This window comes from Neopelma chrysocephalum, unplaced genomic scaffold (assembly GCF_003984885.1).
Source record: "Neopelma chrysocephalum unplaced genomic scaffold, ASM398488v2 Primary Assembly neopelma1_24, whole genome shotgun sequence".
In the NCBI taxonomy this organism is placed as follows: domain Eukaryota; kingdom Metazoa; phylum Chordata; class Aves; order Passeriformes; family Pipridae; genus Neopelma; species Neopelma chrysocephalum.
This window is the reverse complement of record NW_020897693.1, coordinates 43,162,350-43,183,396: the sequence shown is the minus strand read 5'-3', so window position 1 is coordinate 43,183,396 and position 21,047 is coordinate 43,162,350. Positions and strand designations below refer to the sequence as shown.

General features: G+C 40.0%; 1 protein-coding gene and 1 long non-coding RNA gene across 3 annotated transcripts in view; one reads left to right on the top strand and one right to left on the bottom strand.

Moving 5' to 3' along the window:
• CUNH14orf132 (chromosome unknown C14orf132 homolog) overlaps positions 1-21,047 on the bottom strand; it is a 56,672-nt gene that overhangs the window by 14,531 nt on the left and 21,094 nt on the right. The window contains exon 2 of one of the 2 annotated variants that reach the window (XR_003532646.1): positions 7,746-8,027. Coding sequence is in view for 1 of the 2 variants with exons in the window: in XM_027673914.1 (XP_027529715.1) it covers positions 7,803-8,027 (225 nt within the window). In the remaining variant the exon portion in view is untranslated. Of the gene's footprint in view, positions 1-2; positions 8,028-21,047 lie in introns of those variants that run through there. The other variant, XM_027673914.1, reaches the window with a different exon arrangement.
• Positions 7,909-19,870, top strand: LOC113963110. Its single transcript, XR_003532647.1, has 3 exons — positions 7,909-7,993; positions 9,500-9,549; positions 19,830-19,870. It is a non-coding gene; the product is annotated as an uncharacterized LOC113963110 (long non-coding RNA).

Genomic DNA, 21,047 nt, shown 5'->3' with positions numbered 1-21,047 from the left:
TATCAACTTGAAGAACTTTATCCAAAACCACGATTTCCATCTGATATTAACAAAACTTTTCATTTTCACCATAGTAAAGGAAATGAACCAATACTAAGTACAGACATAGTGAAAACAGTCAATAACTGGAAAAGAATGTAACAGGAGCTTAAAAGAATACATTTCTGTTAACTAAACCTGCTAATTACAGTAAACTCGGAGAAAACAGAGGGCATTTTTAAAGCTGTTTTTCTCTTTACAGAGAGCTCCACAATCCAAGAACAATGACTACAACAGTAAAGATTTTTCTATAAACCAACCCATATATTACAAAAACAATACAAAGAAGCCCCACAAACCTGATAGTGTACAAAACAGGGTAGCAGAGAGAAAGCACAAGAGAATTAAATTCTCAGGGATTATTAAGAAAAAATAACAGTGCATACTACAGGGCTCCTGTAAAGCTGCTTTACGTGAACTGAACGATGTAATTTCCATATGACTGTGATCTTGTGTGAAGCACAGTTGCTCCCAGAAGTGTCACTATTTAGCATATTTTTGGGGAAAAATCCCCAAACAATTAGGCAGTTTTTGAGATAACTGAAAACCAAACATTATAGGCTACCTCACAAAACTAGCTACCGGATTTATTTACATTAGCTTAACATTTCACTGAGACTTTGTACTCCACTCCTTCCAAACTTCCCAACTTCAGAACTGGAAGAGGACTTAGTTAGAGAAAGAACAAATATTTCTCAGATTAGGTGTTCAGACAGTAGAAAAAATAGTGCAACTGTTTGCTACATTATATACCCTTCCAGCATATCTATCAAAATATTTAGACTCATTTTTATTACCTTCTCACTTAAAAAAATACAGCATTCTGCTTTCTTGCTTGCTTTTGATTAGGAAATTACAGACATCTTTAGATATATCTAAAACAAAACCCCAGCAACCCACAGCTAGTCCTGCACACTGATCCCCTGAAGCAGATGTCAGAAGTGTAGAAGAAGTGTTATTAATCCAGTTGACTCCAGGTGGAGGCAAAGGTCCCTTTGGATAGAGCAGCGTGCAGGCTCAGGAACGTCGATCATCCTTATGAAGGCAGTAACTTGAGAGGAGTTTTAGGCCTAGATCTGTAAACAGTTCAGTCTTATTTGCTCATTAGCAGGACAGAACTCCTCAAGAAATTCAACATCACCATAACGGCTGCAGCTCAGGCAGCTCCCAAAACAATACCAGCACAAGCAGGGGACCTGGGAAGGAGGCTGCACAGCTCTCTCAGTTTTGTCAAAAGAAGGTATTTCCTCTTGGTCACAACGAGATTTAGAAATGCTCAATACGGCTGTAGCAGCTTGGCCCTGCATCTGAGAAGTGAAGGTGTGACTAGATTGGAAATGGCTTAGCACATTGTGGCTGTTTTTCTTTACTAAGTTGGCATTTAATGGCCTTGACCCTACAATAAATCACATGGAGCTTTTCTATACTCTGTAATGCCAAAACCCCACTCCCCTCATCTTACCCCACATGCATTACCACTGATTTTGATCTGCTAAAAATAAAAAAGGACTTTGGGTTGAGAAAAGCTCGGTAAATGCTGACTGCAGAACAGTGCAGTATATTTATAAAATCTGCATTTCTGAAAGGTAATTTTGCATTGTATGGATACTGACAATACAGTTACAAAGCTTCATGGTCACAACTTACTATTCTGGTTGGGGGAAATACTTTGCAGTTTGCTAAGGTAGATAATGACTAAGATTTTCCTACATGGAGAGACCTTGTGTCATTGTTCTTTGCACTTACTGTGCAATGTCCTTACATATCACTAACCTTACTCTCAGTGAAGGTCAGTCAAGGAGATGGTTACAAAGGGCTGTAGAACATTGCTGGCTTCCAAATCATAACATGTTCTGACACAACGGAAAGAAAAGAACACAGAGAAGACAAGTGGAGAAATAAAATGGAGGCAATATGATGGTGACAACGGGTTTAAAGAGATGGATGCCGGTTCACATCAGGGTAATTTGGGGAGGAATGAGGCCTAAAGGACTGGGTAGTGAGACAGTCTGTAATTCTGTAACTTGTTTCTGTTCTCAGACTTTTCAAATCTGGGCAATAGTAAGATCTACTGGCACAAAGCTGATGAGGTGACACTACTCTACAGATGATACTTGACTCATTAACATTCCACGCTTAAGAAACCTGGGCTGTTTCTGCTTTTGCAGGCGGACTAAGCAGATCTTTGGAAGGTAAATCTTATATGTATTCTACCAACACAGGAAGCTTTTTGAGTATTTTCTACAATTGAAAAATATCTTCACTAGTAACCTACGTAGGAAAGATAGGATGGGTGGCACAATGTCCCAAGACCTCCCAAAGAGAAGGAGACCATTTGTGCTCGTATGAAAGGGCATTTGCCTTGGTACCAACAGCTCAAGTCTGCCTATGTCACACAGGCAAACCTGTCTTCAGAGGCATGTCCTTGAGATGATTAGACATGTGACGCATTTGTGTTATCAGGGTTTTCTTTTCCAGTTCCTGGCTGTGTTGTTCTAATTCCCAAAACAGATTACTGCAAAAGTAGGTCTGGTCATGCGTCTTGGTGTAAATGCTCTGGTACAGACCAGAATGAGATAAAACTGCCATGCAATTTTTTCTGCAAAGGCACATTTTCATCTGGAGTTGATTGGGTGGACAACAGGACACTTTCCTTCCTTGTGCCTGAAGGACCACAAACTAAAATAGGACATGGCTAGTCCCATGGCTAGCTGTAAGGAGGCCTCTATATGGCCAGAGAAGAGCATAGTGCTGACTTCATTTTCCCTATTTTGAGTTGGAAAGACAAAGTAAAACACAAAGATGGGCTATATGAGGAAACACAAAATGTTAGTGTCAGATTAAGGGCAGTAGGACACTTTAAGGCCTCAGGATGCCTTGATGCCTTTAGGATGTTCCCAGACAAGGGGAAAAGGGCTAACTACATATTAAACCACCCCTATCTTGACCTTATGGTGACTGACCAATATAGCAGTAACAACAGACCTAACAGAATATGGATCTCTGACTCTTCTTCTGTGAGTGGAATAAATGCACTTGTTTCCCTGAGGATTAGCAAGCTGTGACGAGGGAAAAGCTGTACCTGACGGTCAGCTCACTTAGATCTGGCTCAGTCCAGGAAGCCAGTGGGGCTCAGAGGGACAGAGCAGCAGATAATGAACCACTCATCTCTGCCTGTCAGAACCCTCATGACTGACATTATCACCGGGGACCTGACTGCCCTTTTCCTTTCTGCACATTAACCAGATTAAATCCAATTCTCCAGAGCTCTGAATGCATTTTGAACTGGGATTCTGATTTTTGGTCTATTTACCTCAATTGTAAAGGTCCTTAAAGAAAGTAATTTTCCAGATTCTACTCTGTGACTAGCCACAGGAAACTCAGTAAAATTACATTGGATAAATGGACAGTGCTACATGAAATTAATAACTCTCAGCAGCCTGCAGAGAAATGTGAAGAGGATATTAACAACTGGAATTGTTTGAGAATAGCAAAATAAAAGCTTCTAATAATAGAAAAAATACATAAAAACCCACAGACTAAAGGCTCCTGCTTTCATTTGGCCCCAGACACAAAGACATATTTTTCCCTTTATCTTCAAATGGATGTACAGGATTAGACTATAATGGCTAGCTGCTTCTATTCATTCTTGATTTGGGGCTTACTATTACAGGCTGCTCAGCAGTTGGGTGGGATGCTGATTGCCCTCAAGTCCCATTGCAAATGAGGATTTTGGGGCAGGGATGTAATTACTTCTCAGATATCTATGTCCTCACTTACTTGCCCACTCATTACATTATTTGTAGCAGACAAGTCTCTCTGCTACTGTTGCATCAGTTTCAAAATCTGTTTTTCAGTTTTGCAAGTGTGTTGACACAGAAATACATCCTCCTCCCTCATTTTATTTTAGAAAGATGTTAATACTGTGGACAAGCACAGACTCCCAGTCCTGCAGACAAAAATACAATAGGAGTAAGCTGCGTGGGTTTCCCCACTCAGTTCTCCTGTCTAATGTGCCATTGCACCCACCTGCATAATTGTACAGCCATTAGTCTCTTTGCTGTGGTGACTGCACAGCTGCTCTGTTGAGCTGCTGGCTGCTTTGAGAAACAAAGTTCTTTGGAGAGAGTTTGATTATTTGGTATACTGCCATAGATCCCTAGAGGCCTTGGCTAGAAGATACTCATTAGTGCACCCCACCTTGTCTTCCTGCTTCCCATGTCTCATTAGTAACCCTGCAGAGCACATACTTCTTGCGTCTGTATGATGAAATTTCACAACAGAGCAAGAGGCCTAACACCGCATATAGAAAGTGGTTTGCTTCATCTACTACAGAACAAACTCCAACCAGGATTTTGTAACTGTTACCTGTGCTAGACATTTTTATTTAAAGCACAGATCTTCTACAAGTAGAATCCTTCTCTCAGGCTGATACACAAAGTGCTCAGTAAAGCACAGAGCCCTTTCCTTTTACAGAAGGGCTTCAGAAAACCCTTCTGGGGAATGCATTTGGGATTCCTCATCACCCCTCAGCAAGTGACAGCAGTTAGCCATATGCCTGGCTCCAAGGACAGGAGAAGCTACAGTGCTCCAAGTCAAGCTGTGTTGACAGTTCAGGGTTTAACATATACCTACAGAATGAAGAGGTAACATACTTCACAGGACCATACATCCACCATTCATCCACTTCTCCACTCCTCTCTGTGGCTTTTCTAAACTTAATGTTGTATAAGCCACCTTTTTCAATGGTTCGATTTAAACCTTCCCTAAACTCCCAGAAGACAGGAGTGGTTGCAGTGGGTGAAGCCAGAACATAACATCCAGAAACATGGTGTACATATTGTCACTACTGAAGCAGATCAGAGCTTGAACCAGTCTGACTAATGAGATTTAGGAATCTTTAATACACTTCAATGATATTCCATATAGGCTCTCACATGCAGTATCCTTGTACCTGCATCCTAAAACTATTTATTTCCCCAGCAGAGGAGCTGCACAGTTAGTGTGCAGTTTAGCTATGAGACAGGAAATGCCTGCACTTGCTGCTTCCACCCAGCTTGCCATGTCACCCTGTCAAGCCAATTACTTTAATTAAAGTTCTGCCTGGCCCTTCTTGACAACTCAGTCTCTAATGATGAAAATATGTATGATGATGATCTGGATTCAGGAGGCGAAACTCATTGTTTTCTAACACTCCTGCTATTACTATCAATTTCACATGAAAGTAGGGCATTTTCTTTGGGAAAAACAATACAAAAGTGTCACTCAGTTTCATTAGCAGAGTGGTTGTTCTTTGCTCTTCCCACTCTGATGTTTTTCTTCATGGTTGAAGAGTTTAGTTCAGTGCTCTGGGAAAGAGATGCAAACATTGCTAATTGCATTAAGATTAATATTCCAGGAAATTTAAACAAAGCACTCCACTGGAAAATTCATTAAGCAGCAGAATAATCCCACTGGGCAAGTACCATAGTGTCAAACTGGTTTTAATCATGGTAGAAATGTTTTGCTCTTTATGCAAAAGCAATGCTTAAGGCCTAAGTAGAGAGCCTACAAAAACACTGAAGGAAGTTGATGAGTAATTGATACAATTACAAAGGCAACAGAATATCAGAAAATGGTTGGGGACAGGACAGTACATTAAGCAATATTTCCATGGGTCCTACATGTTTGTACACTAGACCTTGTCCTACTTGATTCTGCATTGGGAACTTCTCTGCAGCTTTCCAGCCTCATTTAACAGCTTTCTTTCTGCTCAGCAAGAATAAGGAGGGATGTAAAAACAGGCAAAGTACACTATTTATGCAGTTCCCCTGTTTTTCACTGTCCTCTGCCTATGAAGGAATCAATAGCTATTTTAGCACTGTGGAAAACATAATTTTTCTGTAATTCTTAAAACTAAAGCTATTTTGTTAGACAGAATTTGCTTTATTTCCCTCTGATGTTCCAGAACTGGGCTTCTCAAACTTTATCCCAGCACAGGTTTTGTCTGTCCTCAACCATCTTCACAAAATCCTGCCTCCCAAAGAGGGAAATAACAACATGCAGAGAAGCTTGTCATTGTTTATCTTAGCCTCAAAATAACTTAGTTTCTTTTCTCCCCACTGCTATCTCTGTTTGCAACTACACAGTGACTACTGAGTGGTTATAAATACTGATTTGGGGCATGCTGCTTTGATTCAAGTAACTGTCCACCAGCCCTGCAGGAAAACGGGTTTAAAGAGAAAAGAAGAAAATCCAAACCTCTCTATACATTCAGCAGCTCTTAGTCCAGCCTCAAGCTCAGTGGCAGGCTAGTGTCAAAAATAGTCTCTGTGCCTGAAGACAAGGCATTCTGGAATCTGGGTAGTAGCTATATGAGACAGAAAACCTAGACAGTACATGCAGACACAGAAGAAGAATTTGTCTGCTACTCTCAAAGTGACATTTTATATATTTATGTTTAATTTTTAAGGGGGAAGAGGGAGATTTTCAATAGAGCTGATTTTGTTTCTTTTCCTCAAGATTTTATATTTCTCAAGCAAATAAGGCTACAGTTTGTTTTGAAAAGATACAGCTCTTGAAAAGGAACTGCCTATAGGAACAATGCAACAAAAATGTTTTCTCTCAATAGAACAAATCCAAATAATCAGTCGTTACCTACAGCAGGCTACATAAAATTCATTTCCATTATCCTCATCAGAACCCAGAGATACATTAATACTGAAATATAAGCACTTGCATATCTGTCACTTATAACCTCTTTTGTGTTGTTTCTACCCCATGACACACCTGATTGATGTATTCATTCCCTTGTGAGTGCATTAAGTGTCCAATCTTTCTTTCAATTTTATCTTACTCATAACCATCAGCCTTCCCAATTTTCCCACATTCTTTCAATACATTATGAAAGTACAGAGTTGCTGTAAGAAACCTGGATTACACTGAAATGAGATGAAAAGCATGGCATTAAGCTTTTGTTTCCTGGAAGGGACAGATACACAAACCATAGCAATTCAGTACCCCTAGACAGAAATGGGAGCTTGTGCTGCTGCTCTGTTTATCATTTCCTCCTCTGGAATAGGGAGGGTCTGCAGAGCAGCAATAGCTGTGCCTTCTCTCAAACAGACAGGTTCAGCATAATTTCATCAATTATCAGCTCTAGTAACTGGTACTGGAAGGCAAGTCCTAGGTAGCTGGCTCTGCCTGTCAGAGCTCTAAGACACATGATTTTCAACACAGCCTAGGAGCATATGCACATGCTGAAGACCCACACGTGATGAACCGGGACTTCATCAGAACCAAGCCAATGCCAACCATTTAATCCATCTAGAAAACTAAGATGTCCAGAAAACATGACATGGAACAATTCCATACAACATTATACCACAGTAAAAAAATGCACAAAGAAAGAGCTGACAAACAGTAGAAGAGCTGCTAGAAAAATCTACAGTAGAAAATAAGCACTTTCTAAATAAATATTGCCTTCTCTGTATTTACTATACCCAAGTTGATCTCCCTTTTATTACATTTCTATACAAAACTGATATTGGCTCTTCAATTAAAGCTCTCACTTCCATACAACTTTAATCCAAACTTTCTGCCATCCAGATTTAACATGATTAACTTGCATTCCATTTCCATAACCGTGGCAGCACCTAATCAACAAAGTCCCTACCTATATGTATTTATATTGATATACATGTATATATACACACATACATACATACACACGACAAATACTGTTGAAGTTTTCCTCTCTTCCAGTGTTTATAGTGACAGTCATCCTAGAAGGTGAAGGCATACACCACTCCCACAACCACAATATTTCCAATTGTTGCTATTATTGCAATCCATAACAATATGGCATCATTTGAAGAACGGGATGTCTCTTCTGGTGGATTCTGCATGGACGAAGCTGCATGGACGTTGGCTGATGAGTTAAACAAGGAGTACTCTGTACTAAAGTCCTCGTTGGGTGAGTCCATAAAGGCTCCTCCCATAACTGGAAGCTGTGAAGAAAGATAGGGCAAAATCAGACTGTGGGCTAAAAACTGCTTTTGCATTGTCTCAAAGTAATAACAAAAAACTAACCATTAGCTAAACTGCAAAATCACTGAGATTTCATGTACGTGGTGCTTACCTGTCAGGAATACCACAGACAAACACACACCGTACAGTATCTCTCCCATTTCTGTCAGAATCAATATTATTGCAGAAAACCTACGTATATTACATGCAATATATATAAGAGCTAGCATCCAGGCTTCAATTCAAACTAAGTAATCATATGCATTTTGAAAGAAGTACATCTATATGCAAAGTACTCACATACTGGAATCTAAGTTTATAACGATATGATTGTGACTACCAGCAATGGTATCATAACACTGCAAGACATTGTGTAAGCACAGCGAGGATCTGATACAGAGAATTCGTTCTCCTTTTATGTATTAGTCAGAAGCAAACCCTTGGTTTATGTGGAGATCATGCAAAAGGTTCTTACTGTAAAACAGGTGGAGTGTACTCAGTGCACTAACTTCACCTGCAGAACACATCACTGCAACAATCCAGGATTTATAAATCTATACAATGGAAAACTTCAAATTGGATTTTGAAAGGCTCTATCACAAAGAAGTAAGTGACAGATTTCTAGCAATTATCCCACCCCAGACTTCTACTGGGAAGGACAAAATTTCTTTGGTGCTCTTAGTGGTTTCTCAGCAGTACTAGAAAATGTTCTCGGTAAGACAGCTGTTATTCAATACAATATGGAAAAGCTAAAGGAAGAAGGAATTGTTTAACCTTGTCCTTACACCTTCTAATTGTCTTCCCAACTTCATCCTAGATCAGGACACATATTCCTCCTGATTCAAAAACTATTTTACTTCTTCTACATAGTGCTGTAAAATTACATCCATCTGCAAATGATGAAGGGCCTTGAGGGGAAGCTGTATGAGGAGCAGCTGAAGGCACTTGATCTGTTCAGCCTGGAGAAGAGGAGGCTGAGGGAAGACCTCATTGTAGTCCACAACTTCTTCGTGAGGGGAAGAGGAGGGGCAAGCACTCATCTCTTCTCTGTGCTGACCAGTGACAGGACCCAAGGGAATGGGCTGAAGTTGTGTTAGCAGAGGTTTAGGTAGGATATTAGAAAAAGGTTCTTCACCCAGAGGGTGGTTGGGCACTGGAACAGGCTCCCCAGGGAAGTGGTCACAGCACCAAGTCTGACAGAGATTTTGGATGATACCCTCAGGCACATGGTGTGACTCTTGGGGAAGGTCCTCTGCAGGGTTAAGGGTTGGACTCGATGGTCCTTGTGGGTCCCTTCCAATTCAGCATACTCTGTGATCCTGTGAAATGAATGGATCCCTCATTCAGGCAAGGGAAGGATAACTACTGCAGAACTAAGACCATATACAACTACAAAAGATTCACACAAAAGCTTTTTCTTTTATTCTTGTCCCTTGTATGTTTGGGAATGCAGAGCTGGAAGAGTCTCCCCTGGCTCACTGAGTGCAGGTTCCACAGTCTCATGTAAGTATAGGACATTGTTTCAGAAAAAGCTGCAGAACATGTACTTCACATATCTGTAAATGCTGAGGACACGCACTTCTGAGTATCCTGTTAAAAGCCGAAGATCTGCTTAGCAACCACAGGAATTGCAACTGTTATGTACTGTAGTAAGAGCATAAGCAGTGTGGGTATGCTATAGCCTCAAGTCTCTTCTGTACTGCATAACTAAACTCCTGGAGGATTGTAGTAGGTAGGTAGGCCAAAGCCATGGCTTTACTGGGTTAAAAAAACCAAACAGAGCTGTATGTATAAATCTCTCTGCCAGCTTGACCAGAAGGAAAAAATTCCATCATACTGACAAGTGGTTTGATATTGAGCAATGAGTAAAAACTACATATCAGTGCATCCTACCTACATTCTCCTTCCTTTCAGATTTGGTAGGAGTCCAGGGCTTCAGGGAAAGCTGAAAAAAAAGTCTGAGAATTTTGTCCTTAAAAAACACCCTCACTGCAACACCAACCAACCTTTCCTTCCTCACAATGGTTTCCACACTGCTGCTGCCACCTTCCAACCTTTAGACACAATTACAATTTCCTGTTTTACACCCTATTTGTTAGTGCTGTTGGGGTTTGGTATTATTCTTCACCTTTCTCAACAGGGTTCTCTTCTACTACAACTTCAACACTACTGCTGAAGTCACCACGGCCTAGGAGTAACAGAGGAACAAGCTTTGCCTTCCTTCAGCCACATCACAGAAGGCTGCTATATCCTCATCCCTAAACTGTTGTGCTCAGTACTCACTGGGGTGAAAAATCAATCTCTTTTAAAACCCTGTCCTTCAGCTTCTGCATCACATTTTGACTCCCCCAGTAACCTCTCCCTTTGGAACCAAACTACATTCCTTCTGGCTGTGTGCAGCTATGCTATGGAAGCTACTGAGCAGGACAGGATGTGATGACAAACCATCTTTCCACAGTGTTGGCTGTAATCTACAGATTACAGTAAAAAAATTGAGAATTTTGAGAATGAAGTAATTTTTTTTCTTTGCCATGCACAACATTTTACAGAGATATAAAAGACAGGCTCTTTTTCAAAGCTGACTACTGAACAAATTTCATCTGTACTAGAAAATATCATGTCACATTTAAAATTAAACAGAGAATGATGAAACAGTGGATATGTCATAGTACCTAATCCACATTAAATAAAATTATCTTTGATATCAAATATGATTAGACAAAAGCAGTTCACAAGAATTCAAGCAGGAAATTGCAAAAGTAGTTTGATATGTTCTCCCTGCATCAAAGATTTTGTCCTGTCAGTTTTGACACAGTGTCCTTTAAAGAGAACAAGACCTTCCATTTCGAAAGCCCAGCTTGATGTTTTGAATGCAATTCCACCAGCCTTTTTTATGTTGGGATTTGATAAGGAAAACATTTCAGTTTAATCGAAATTTCTTTTTACGTAGAGATTGCCAAAAAAGGCAATTCTTACTTCAAACAGAAGTGTATTTATGCAGCGATGATGCTACTTAACAGCTATGGAGACTCTGAGGATCTTTGCAGCAAATGATGGCCATACATTTACTATACTGGCAGCAAAATGCTCAATCAGATGTACTTGCCTCCTTAGCAAACCATTTTAAGGGTATTAGCATTTAGGATGGTCAAGTCTGCAAAATCTTTCAACTGGAACAATCATCCAAAATACAAAGGTACACACATATCTGCATGTGCCCAAGACAGTGGGAGGTCATGAACACTGTTCTGGTGAGTGATATCCGTTTTTGGGGCCACACATTCTGTGCTCTCAATGAGTAACTTGAAATGACAAGCTTCCACCCTGTTAGTCCAGCTGGTGCTGTCACAAAGGCAGGAAGCATCCGTGTAGCAGCACAGCTACACAGCACACTGTAATTTATGTAGAATATGAATCTCCTTGTACTGTCTAAGGCTCAAACAAGCTGTCTGCACCATCTGAGGGGAACACATGGTGAAACAGCTCATCTGAATCTCCAAAAACCTTGAGGTGACCTGATAAAAAGCATTGACATTCAGCACATGGCACAGGCTCTTTCTGTAAAACTGACTTCCAGTTTTTTTGTTTGTAGGTCAGTAGCACTTCACCAAAGATCTGGAAATAAACCTTACTGCCAATTTCCCATTTGGACAAATCATCTCTTACTAAAATGTGGATTCTCACCGCTAAAATGGCCTCATATAAGAGCACAGGAATGGCCATATGGCGTCAGACAGAAAGTCCGTCTCCCTCGTGTGTTAGCTCGAACAGTGGCCATAAATAGATGCTTAGGAAAGAGAACAGCACAACAGGACATCCATGCCTGATATTTCCCCTTAAGAACTTACAGCCTCTGACTGTTTTCAGCTTAGGAGGTTCATAAGCCAGATACTACTGCTATGCAAAGAATTGCAAAGAATTGCAAAGAATTTTGCTACCATGAACTTGTCCAGCCTCCACCTGAGCTCATCTGAAGCTGAGCATCCTTCTCAGTCTGGCCTCTTAGTGCCACTTAACAGTCAGGGTTACCCAGTGATTAGAGCCATGAAATCATCCTTGGGAGATATGCCATCTCTCCACGGGAGAGAGAGAAGCATGGATGATTAGTATCAACTGCAATCTATCATTTTGGTAGATTAACTTCAGTGAGATGAATCTCATCCTCAGTCTTGATGTCTCTGTTCTCCCAAAACGTACAGCATCTTCCTTCTGCAGTCTTATTTGAGATATTACATTAAAGACTGTGAGACCTTCACACCCAACACTAATGGGAGTTGCAAAGTGCCTGTGATTAACAGCAGGCTAAGTTCAGACAGCCTGCAACGCACTCCCTGATTGCTCTATTTTTCTGCCCATGCCTCTGCAAAGCAAATATATGTCAATTTGCATAATCCCTAACTTTCACCCATGTCACTGCCATTACAGTGACCTGCAGTCTGTTTTAGCCTCAGAGGGTATTTATAGTTCAGGCAAGACTGTGCAGAGCCTCTCCCACCCTCTCCAAGAGCACTGGGCAAGGAGGCCAGGGCAAAGGGTTAACTGGGAAACGTGACAGTGAGGGATATGACAGGAGCAGATGGTGAGGGGGAATGCTGAAGCACACTGTTTGAAAATTAAACTCTTTTCCTAGTGACTATGTCAACATTGTTAAGTAGCACTAATAGTACATCGCTTGCTAAATGGCTTCTAGGACTGGCAAAGAAAGAATTGATATCATTAAATAGCAACAGGCAGAAAACCAAACAGCAAAATGTCAAGTGGTAATGAGAACACCCACTGCGCTGAATACCTCCTACTGACATGCCTTCGGGTCACAAGGAGAACAAGGCTCTTGAACAGTTACATGATACTCTTTGCATTTAGCAGAAAAATCCTATCTTATAACCAAAAGGATTCGTAAGAGGAACAAACAACACATCAGGTACGAGTCACTGATACTGTAAAAATCTTTTTAATGCTTTCTTAAGTAGCATCACATAAAATCCATCACTTAGCAATAACATTGCTCCATTTCTTTAAGAATCAGGTGTCAGTCATTTCTTCATAGTCAGCTAGGGAAGTGTAACACTGAGCTGCTGCTACCTTATTGGGAACCCAGGCTCAGCATAGGTGTTTGAAAGTGTAGCTGAATCTTCTACTAGTCATCTTCCAGAAACTAAGAAACCTCAGCAGCAGCTTTAACAGCTGTGCTGTATCTCTGCCCTGGCCTCACCAACACCACTCAAGGAATGGGATGCTGGGAGGTAAAACGACACCCCAGCTCAGGTGTTGTTTTGTAAAATCCCTGTTGCTACTTCAGAATATCTGACTTTCCAGTGTTTCATTTTTGGTTAAATTTCAGATAGCATATTTTTACATAACAGTATTGTCTCAATACATAAAGTGAAATTACTATTTTCTTCTGCCCTGGCAGAGTGTGATTGCTGCAGTGCATATGTGTGTCTGAAAATCTTCCACCTGCAATCACAAATCAATCTAACACAGTTGCCAAAGGCAGCAGCAATATACAGGTTCCCAAAAGCATCACAACAACATCTTAATTCTTAAGCTCTTTTTAAAGAAATGTTTTGTACTAAGGAGATACCCAACATAACCAATATTCTCCCCACGCTAATTCTCTTGTATCTGACAAAAACACGCATATATATCTATTCTCCTCATCTAAAGCATGCACTGTAAATGAAAATGTCCTGGCAACTATTGATTTACTGCTAATATCTAGAGAACCAAGTTCTTCTGTACACCATCTGCCTGAATATCACCCTACTGTTTACAATGCAAAGACCGGGTCCACAGTGACAATCAAGACAGTTGTTCCATGTTCACTGCAAGTGGATTAGTTTGAACACATTAAACCCACACACAAAATTAAACACCACCTAAGGCAGTCTCTTTAATTTAATTAAATAGGCCTAATTCTGAAGAGGGAGGGTCCATGCAAATGTTTTATGCAGTTAACTTCAAATTCTCATTTTAATTAATTCAGTTTCCTGCTTCACCCTGAAATCACAGACTTAGGTTGACAAGCTTCGGAAAAACAGCTGCTTATTTTCAAGATAGAGTTGTCAAAATGTTCACCCTACCAGTGACAATCGAAAATTTTCACTCCAACTTGGAAGCATCAGGATTTCATCTGTTATTTTAATCTTGTTAAAAACATTCCATTATATCAATTCTACCAATCTCTGCTTTTCTTCCAATTCATTATATTCCTAGGACCTGTGTATTACCTCCTCCACTGCTTCCCCAGACCATGCTAGGCTAGATACCCTGTCTTCATCCTTTTAGATGATATCAGTATTCAGAGTTGTTCCTTATCAGCAGTATCTCAGATGCCAGAAGTTCAAGCCTTGCTGTTGAACCACACGAACAGCTGCCTTCGTCAACAGGTGTCTAGGGAGAAACAACCCAAGATGTTCCAAGATGCTGCAGCAGAGACTTCAGTGCTGAGTTTGCTTGTGGCTGTAGAAATGAGTTTCCCTTAACTAAGGAACAGAGCTCAGCTGGATCATTGGCCCCAACCTACCCCTTAAGTGAGCACACACCCTGTGCAGGTTGGAGCATCTCTCTGTGGAAAGTTCCTCTGCTGAATCAGCTGCAAAACCCAGTGTAAATAACTGGGATGAAGATAAGTGAATTTTTCACTCTCATATTTCTGCATAGGTAGCATCCAAGATGCCCTAATGATAAACATGCTGTGATTCCATTCCTGTAATTTACATCTGTCTAGTGCCTCCTTGAAATGGCTTTTATTATTTCAAAGAATCTTACTGCTTTTAAACTATTATACTCGACCAACTGCTGTTGGATTTCATCTTCCAAGAGTGGAAGACTGAGAACAAACAAAAGCCTTTCTTATTAAAAAACCTGACAGTAACTGACAAGTCTCAAAGGAAACAGAGGAGTTTTTCATCCTATTCCTGGTCCCAAGAATTCCTCCTCTCTTTCCATGCCAGTGCCAGCAATGATGCAACAAGTAAAAGAGCACGCTTTGTCAGAGTTGAACAGAAATACAAATTTGTGTGAAGAAGTTGCAACTGTAAGTCACACATAATTTTTGTTGTGAATCTGTATACCCTCAATTGGAGGGAGTGGTGAATATCACAAAAGCCTGCAGGATAGTCAAGTGGATGTGCATTAAACTGTCTGAATGTCCCTGGAACAACTATTAAAGCAGCAGCACTAGCTGATCTTCCACATAACTAATCCAACTGATGCTAGCATCCTATTGTGGACACCACACTGGGGAAGTAGAAGATGCCTGGGTCTCGTACAATTATAACTATCATGCTTCCAGGAGAACATGCACACAAAAAACAAGTATTTATCAAAATGGAAAAACTCAGAAGGAAGCTATAAAATTAACCATCAATGTTATAATGAGTAGAAACTATTAAAATCTGCTTATAATTTCCAAAAATGGCAAAACAGAGGACCCTTTCACACCATGTGTAGTCATAATGGGAAACTCAGAGAAAGCAGGAATTCCTTTAGAGATAAGAGCAATCAGTTTAATACAGAACGTGATTCTGGAAGGGCTTCAAACAGTAAGCCTTTGAGTTTAAACTCTTTAATCATACGTGAAAAGAAAAGGTACTGATTATCCCAGCTACTGCTTCCAATATTTTTGGCATTGGTGACTTCAAAGCCAAACTACTGGATTTAACTGGGTTTAATGGTCTCCTGCTCTGATCCGGGCTGGTAATTTCTTTCTGGTGTCATAGAGAAAACCAAAAACACCCCAAATCAACCAAACAACCAAACAAAAAAAGAATAATCTGCGGGAAAAGAAAGGAACAGTGGCTTGGGCATAATGTTTTGATGTCTCAAGGGACAGTTTTGCTCTAAGGATGCAAATCTGTATCACTGACAGAAAGCAAGCACACATCTGCATAGTATCAGTGGCAGCTTCAGTTCTTAGGCAGAGAATAAGTGGTTTTCCATGCGTCAGAGGATAAAGAGGACAATAAGAGTAACCCAAACTGATTGAAATGGCACTTCATATCTGCATAAGGAAAAGGCATTCCCATCATAAACAGAAAAGCCAAATTATAAGGTATAAGCAGAAACCACAAAGCAGTGCTCAAGAACAGATGTATAGCAAAAAAACTGAATGAAGCCTAATCCCATTTCTTAAAGTGAAAAAGGGCTGCACAGGCCCTTCCTCCACCGTGACTTTTGCAGCCATGTTCATCTCTGACAAAATGGTGACGCCTCATTATCAGTTTACTGATGTGGCCAACGTATCTTGATAGGAAAGAAAGGGGCTGACCTTCATACTCTCTTGATTTTCCTTCTGATCCCTCACCCTTAGGCTGCTAAAAGATGCTTAGGCTGTTCCCAGGGGGGAGAGATGGGAATTGGCAGACATTCACAGTAATGGAAGCAATGACACAATTTCAAAAGTAGAACTAGTTCCAGATGAAAAATTGTTTAAATCACTAGTCTCCAGGCATGGGCAAAACCAACAATTTTGTAAATCACTGTATCCTTCAGTATCCAGTAATCAGGATGCTTTTCACAAACACTAAAAGAATTTCAAGGGGCAGGTGTTAGGAGCTCAAACTAGAAGGATGCAAAATTTTGGACATCCTCTTATTCCTCTAGAGAAAAAATAACTGCACAGAAATTCTTCTATATTGCATATGCTGACCACTGCTCAAACCAAAACCCAGGAGCAAGAAAAAAACCTTGCATGCTCCTTCAATCCCTGCTACACAGCCTATGAAAAATTAATTGGCTGAGATTTAACTAAACCACACTAACAGGCTTAGCTCTATTTCATGAGAAAAATTACTTACTATTTCATGCAGACTCAAAAGCTTTCAAACTATAGATCACATATATCTTATGTGACACAGTGATGGCTGTACTGCAAAGACAAGTTGGGATACATTTGTCTATTGAGGGAATTAACTGCTACCACGGCAGCTCTGATACAAGTGCCTCATTTTCAGCACCTTTGAGACAGCCACCTGGAATCTACCTTCAAATATGATAAGAGTTAGGTTAGTCACCCCATTATAATGCAAACAGACTGGGAAAAATATTATTCTATGGTGGCTTCCAGAGAGTAATTCTCTCATGGAAAATACTGGCAGGCATCCAATAAAAAACCTCAGAAATGAAATTAAAACAATTTAATTGATTCAATTTATTACATAATGATGATTTTCTTAAGTTTATATAGCCTATCAGACTCTGAAAAAACAGAGGAGAGAGAAAACTGGTAATGATGTATACAATGTTTTTTGGCTACACAGCGTTTTTATCCAACATTTTTTCCTATTTATTTTTTTCTTTCCCTTTCACTCTCATGTTGTATTACATCTTGACAAACAAAAAAAGGAGGGAGGACTATTTATTTAAGGCTATTATTATCAACATTTTTGCTTGCTTACTTGGAACCTTGTTCAAGACACACAACAAGCCTGAGAACCAACAATGTATTCCAGTTGAGATGCACAAAAAAGGAGAAAAATCTGGCACAATGTTAGCCCTCTTAATGTCTGGAGACATTAAGGGTACTGGGCAGCACAAAGGTCAAGTGAAATAGAGCAGCTTCCAGAAAGAAAGGAGGACTGCCAGATGTTCCAACTGCATACACTTCATTTGATAGAATACCAACACGTGTCAGGTTGGCATACATCTTGATCCCATAAGGCACATGGCTTGAATAACCTATAGACTGCATATTCCCCTCAACTTATTCTGTAATGCCTCAGTAGTGATTTACACCTGAAGAAGAAAACACACAATGTGCTTAAAAACTAATCCTGTGAGTGATTAGTAATTACATGAGTGAGTCAATCACACAATACGCACGAGAATAAAAATTAGAAGGTGAAATAATGTTGACAACTTCCTAATTTCTAGTATTTGAAGAGCAGTATTCATCGGGCTAAGAAAAGCTCCATCCAACATAACTAATTGTTGCAAATCATGAAGAGAATAAAAGCTCAATCACATGTAAATCTTGAGTGCTTAATAGCTCAGTGCCACCAGACAACTATTTCAATCATCTTCTAGGATTTACAGTTCCCACAGCAGAGCCCAAGGAAGAGAAGTAACATGTGTTTCTCATCCCCTTTGGTTCAAAGTCAGCAGGAACGACATGAACACAATTCACAAATGTCTTAAAACAAGCCTGGATCACTTTGCTTTGAATCAAAAGAGAAGCATCCATACGGGACATTTCACTGTCTCTGTGAAGGGGGCAGAAACCTTTATCAAAGTGTGACAACAGCCATCATCAGAGCTAAATATTCCATATGTTCTCACAAACCCAGATTCTCACAACCTAGGTTTTGCTCATGTATTAAGACCATCAAGGGATGATTAAGTGTGGCTGAACTAGACAGCAGCTGACGACAGCTTTATCACGCCAAACCAAAACAGAACAGCCAGGCCATCTGTGTTTGTGTACTTATGTTTAAGATTGTTCAAACAGTTCAGAGCACATTATGGAAAAAGATAATAAATTATACATTGATTCTTTTTCTCTAGATAAACATGCCTATGTATGTGTAGGCAAAACAGCACTCCTTAGTGCCTGACATATACACAGGAGGGGCACAAATCTATGTATAATTTATTATACTTCTGTTTGTAATTCGATACTTGTGCTTTGAACACTTGGGGCTGCACAGGATAATTAAAACCATGAATATGTAACAGTTTTCCTCAGGAATGAATGTTTTCCTACCCAAAAGTGATTTCTGTAAAAGCTTGCTCAATTTTTCTTGTGTTATGGAAGGCTGAGCAGGGAACAAAGAAAATAAAGTTAAAATGTATTTTATTTGAATATTACCCCCATTTTACTCAGTGGAATATTAATTATGGAATAGCTCACTACTGGCCTGGAGAACTAGAACAGTCTAGAGAGGAGTGATTTGGTGGTCTCCCACGTCTCATAGAAGATGCAAGTTCACACTTCCCTGGTGTCTTAGGATCCAAGGGTGTTTGCAGCAATGTTTTTAAAGTACATAAACAGGAAAGGAATGATATTGTCCCTGAGCTTGACTGCTGTCCCTGAGCCTGCTGCAATTCAGGTACAGAAGAAATCACCACCACCAGAAGAGTGTACCAGTTGAAAAGCCTTTCAGGTAAAAGTTGTTGAAAAGTAATCAGAAAATGGGCTGGCTCCAAGGCCAGGCAGGATTTCTCCACAGCCTGAGAGCCAAAGTAAATACACAGACTGATCTGCAAGCTGAAGTTCAGAGCCCTCTGAACTTTAGATGGTCAAAGCAACAAAACAGCTAAGGGATACCTCAGTGCTTAAAGAGACAAGGTTCAGACTGAAGCAAGACACATACACCTTAGACACTTGCATATGCACATCCATGACTACACACACAATTTTGTGGTGGTCTCTTGCACCTACAGATGCAATTTTAAAATAATCCATCTGGTCAAAAGCAATCTAAGATTGAGAATAATTATCAACAGATGGAACACAAAAAGTAAGGTGAAATATTAGGCAAGTGAACTGCACCAAAATCCCAAACTGTTTTATTAAGTCCTGAGTACAAGTCGTACAAAAACAGTTTCAAAAAGAATTGCCTGGCAGAAGCATAACACACTCAGCCCCAGGAGATGTGCATGCACATGGCAGTGCAGTTCTGAACAGAAGCGAAGAGCTGGCTGTGTTCTTCAGTCCAAGCTTACATACTCAGATTATGAACTCACTGATCTAGATTATAATACTTTTACCCACACTGAGATTTTATTTATGACATCTTTGAACCCAACTTAAGTAAAATATCACAATCTCATTTTATCAGGGCATCGACGAGTGTGTTGTAAAAAGAAGAAATGACAGAGGAGACAAAAATTGGAGCAGTCACAAAGATTCTCACCGAGGAGCCACTGGTTCTGATACAAGTGCAGCTCAGTTAAAAATTGAGGCTTGGCATATCCCCGCATCATTCAGTGCAGCCTTTGAACCTGATGGAGCACCTAATAAGGGAGACCTCTTAAAGAAAGTTAACAGGCAAATGAAATTTGATTGGCGCTAACCCTTAAACGCTCTGAAGGTTGTTGTGTCTTGGAGAAAAAAACAATATCCTTCACCCCTGTGGCCTGACAGCTATCCATTTACCCACAGAGGGACCCTCCCCAGCCACATGAAGTCATCCAAACTGCAACTCAAGCCCTTTTCAAGCTGAGCATCACCTGCCAAAAATTCAACACAGGAATATTCATAAACTTATTAATAAACAGCATGGAAGTTGCTCAGTAAAACAGTGACAATATCTAGTACTTGCAAAAATGCAAGCATCCCTTTCATCTTTAATTGCCTGTAATTGAAATGATGGATTGAAGTTGTTCTTTTCAAAAGTATATCCAAGAGACCTGTGTATCCCACACCACCATTCTGTCTTGCATGGATAAATCCGTAACACAAGAAGGTACTCAGAGCTCAAGAAGAAAAGTCACAAAGAAAAATTATTAGAATGGATGCCCCAAGAAACAATTAAAGCCATCAGCAAAAAAACCACCACGGAGAGAGGCTCATTCTATCTGGTTTGCCCCCTCAGAGCAGTCTCTTTAAAAACATTCTCAAACTTACCAGCCAGACAAAGGGAGGCAAATTTAGGGATTTAAGATGGACATCAAGAGCTACCTTGGGAAGACACCTTTTGCTCTCCATTGGAAGTTAAGCACCTAATCTTATGGAATTGCAAATAAGTGCTTATTTGCAAATTTATGCAAAAACCTTTTGATTTGTTAACTGCTGGAGTAGGAACTTATTTCCTACTGCTATTAGCACATTTAAGATTTCAGAGTTGCAGTAAAGTAGTGGCACATACATCTAAAATTAACTACACAGACCTCTCTTCAATGTAACTAAATCAATAAACTAATAACACAAGGAATAGCAGAGTAAAAGGGAAGGATTTTTCAAATGAATTATAATTTCTTTAAAGCAGTTCTCCATTTTTGTCTTTTTGAAAGTTCTCTGCAAGTCATGACTGCAATATGAAGGATTGTACCTAGAA